The following is a 2744-nucleotide window of genomic DNA, read 5'->3' as shown; positions in this document are numbered from 1 at the left end:
TTTTTTTTTTTTTTTAGTGAGTAGCAACAAATCTGGTGACTTTTTTCTGTGTTATTAGAAACTTTGGTGACTCATGTGAAAGCACCAATCATTCTGCAGTTCCTGCCCTCAGCAGNTAAGCCCCTCCCACTTCCCAAGCACTGACAGCAGGTCAGTCTCACAGCTGAGAGGAGACCCACTCCACTCTGTGTCCACATTACAAATGAATCATTCATGAGCAAAGCTGCTACTGATCCTGTCTTGGCTTACAAAGCAGGATGTAAATAAAAAGTAAATGTTATATTTAATTTAATGTTTTTTTCTTTCAATGACACTGTCACCTTAAAATAAATCCTTGTGCTCCCAGTATCGGATAAAAGAGGAGGGTTGGATGTAGAGCTACCAATTCACAACACAAAACGACACAAAACTGTCTTTTGGTTAAATTTGATATTCTAACAAATTAATTTATGTAGTATGGGTTCAGGCAAAGCATTAAAGTTACACAATTATTTCATAAAGTTCATTCATAGTTCTAAAGATATCTTGAGTGTTGTTTTTACACATTTTTGTCTTGCCAACATTGATATTCTTCTCCCCTACAGCCTGATCAACATGACCTAGCTCAAAATCTAGCTCAAAATCTTACTCCAAGCTTCATCAAAACTTGAGAGCCCTGTTTCTGATGCAACCCTCAACATTTATCTGGATTTGGATGGGCACAAAAGATACACTGGCTTGTGCTCCTTAGAGGCTGGTTTATTAAATCTGCAGTAAATTAAGTTAAATAAGAGGTCCAGGGGTTTTTCAGGTAGTTTCCTAATAATATTTAAAATAAATTTGCACCTAAAATTAAAATATTAATATTATGAAAGCATTAGCTGTGCAACACATAGAAACTGAACTCAATCTTATATAAAAACACAAACAGGATTTTATTTATATGGTCATGTTTTTCATAAAAGAAAATTACAACTAAACTAGTAAAACTTTTGCTAACTGAATGCTAAGTGCTGAATGACTGCTGAAATTTGCTGAACAACCTAAAACTTAGTTGTTAAAGCTAAAAGGAGCAAGACACTAAATAAAAGTAACAAAAGGCTAGCTAGGTGTATCAAAAGCCTAACTTATGTAGAACTGTACCTAAAAGCTAAAAGTAGAAATAAAGTTTAGGTAAAACTAGCAGAATAGTAACCAGAAACTAAAGCTAGCAAAAGGCTAGCTAAAAGGAGCAAAATGGTAGCTAAAATTTAAAAGGCCACATCTCACAAAATGTGTTAATGCTTGGAGTATGAGTTGAGGATGACTCTCAGCTGCTACCACATAAACTTTACCTCATTATCAGTAAATTTAACTGAGTTATAGACAGTTTGTGTTTATTAAAGTCATTTAGCTGTGGTGGACATCTTGAAAAGGGTAAATTTCAGAAGGTAATCAGTTTTAGATGTACAGCCATAAGCCAGACCCTCCAGGATTTCGTGATGTTGCGATCGCAACTATTAACGCAAAATCAAGCAAACCCCCGCAAAATCGCAACTTTTTGCAACTTTGCCCAAAACACCGCAACTTTCCTGCAACTTTAATCCAATATTTATTGTTTCTAAAGGGATTCGCCACCGTTTCTAGTGTCGTCTTTGTGGGTTTGTGTAGCGTGGAATAAAAAAATAACTCACGAAGAAGACACGTGACGTCACTTCCTGTTAACATCAGAATGCAGGAGCAGCGACCGAAGCCAAAATGTGCGCTAATGCTTCACATTTGCCCACAAAGATTTCAGCAAAGGACCGCGCAAAACAGTTTCCTACCCAGCTGCAGGAGAGTGGGGGGAAGCTGTTTTGCACGTCCTGCAGTGTAATCATGGAACATAAACGCATCGACGAACACTTTGTGTCTGCAAAACGTGAGGAGAGCTGCAGACGAGGGACAATCCAGAAATGGTCATAAATGTCAGTTTAGAAGCTATCAAAGTTCTCAAATAAAGCACCTTTTGAGAATGTCAATGTTTGTTGGCAATTATCTTACAAAACTAGGAAGTAGTTTTGGTTTATATATTAAAAGTTATGGTTGTTTATTGATTTTAGTAAAAAAAAATCATAACTTTTAGGAAAATGCCTTGCGAAATCACAAAAAATGCCGGCGAAATCCTGGAGGGATTGTCTAATGTTTGAATCAGAGTTTTAGAGTCGGTCACTGATAAACTCTGGTTCCAAGGTGGAAATGTTCAGTCCTGCTGTTGACTGCTGATTTCACTCATTTGGTTTTTAATAAACACCTCATGAACATGTTGACAACGTGAAACTTTTTTATTTATTTATTCAAATAAGATGAGTTTAATTTTAGTCAAAAACCTGATTATATGAATGTTAATTCAGTGTTTATACAAACCTTTAGCTTTGAGTTAATGTTTTGCTGCTTTTGGTTTTTAGCTACTGTTCTTCTTTTAGTTGGTGTTCTGCTTCTTTTAGCTTCAATAACTCAGCATCAGCTTCTTTAGCCAATTTCAGCAGCGTCATTCAGCATTCACTCTGCAATTTCACACAGATCACATTTTGTCTAGTTTTTTTTATTTTTGTTCCTAAATGTTATTTTCTTATTAAAATCTTCTCTTCAGGCTGAGTTGCTGTAACCTGTCAGAGAGAAGCTGTGAAGTTCTGTCCTCAGTCCTCAGCTCCCAGTCCTCCGGTCTCAAAGAACTGGACCTGAGTAACAACAACCTGCAGGATTCAGGAGTGAAGCTGCTTTCTGCTGCCCTGAGGAGTCCACAC

The 2744-nt window shown here is 36.8% G+C and overlaps 1 protein-coding gene across 1 annotated transcript in view; it reads left to right on the top strand.

The window, feature by feature from the left end:
• The window catches only part of LOC108229321 (ribonuclease inhibitor-like), a gene marked incomplete at its 3' end in the record, with an annotated part of 5237 nt that extends 2499 nt beyond the window's left edge, over positions 1–2738 (top strand). Inside the window, exon 4 of the mRNA XM_037974513.1 lies at positions 2591–2738. Within this exon, the coding sequence (XP_037830441.1) occupies positions 2591–2738 (148 nt within the window). The remainder of the gene's footprint in view (positions 1–2590) is intronic.
• Between the last annotated feature and the right edge of the window lie 6 nt (positions 2739–2744).

This window comes from Kryptolebias marmoratus, unplaced genomic scaffold (assembly GCF_001649575.2).
Source record: "Kryptolebias marmoratus isolate JLee-2015 unplaced genomic scaffold, ASM164957v2 Scaffold158, whole genome shotgun sequence".
Lineage (NCBI taxonomy): Eukaryota > Metazoa > Chordata > Actinopteri > Cyprinodontiformes > Rivulidae > Kryptolebias > Kryptolebias marmoratus.
This window is presented reverse-complemented; position numbering and strand designations above follow the sequence as displayed.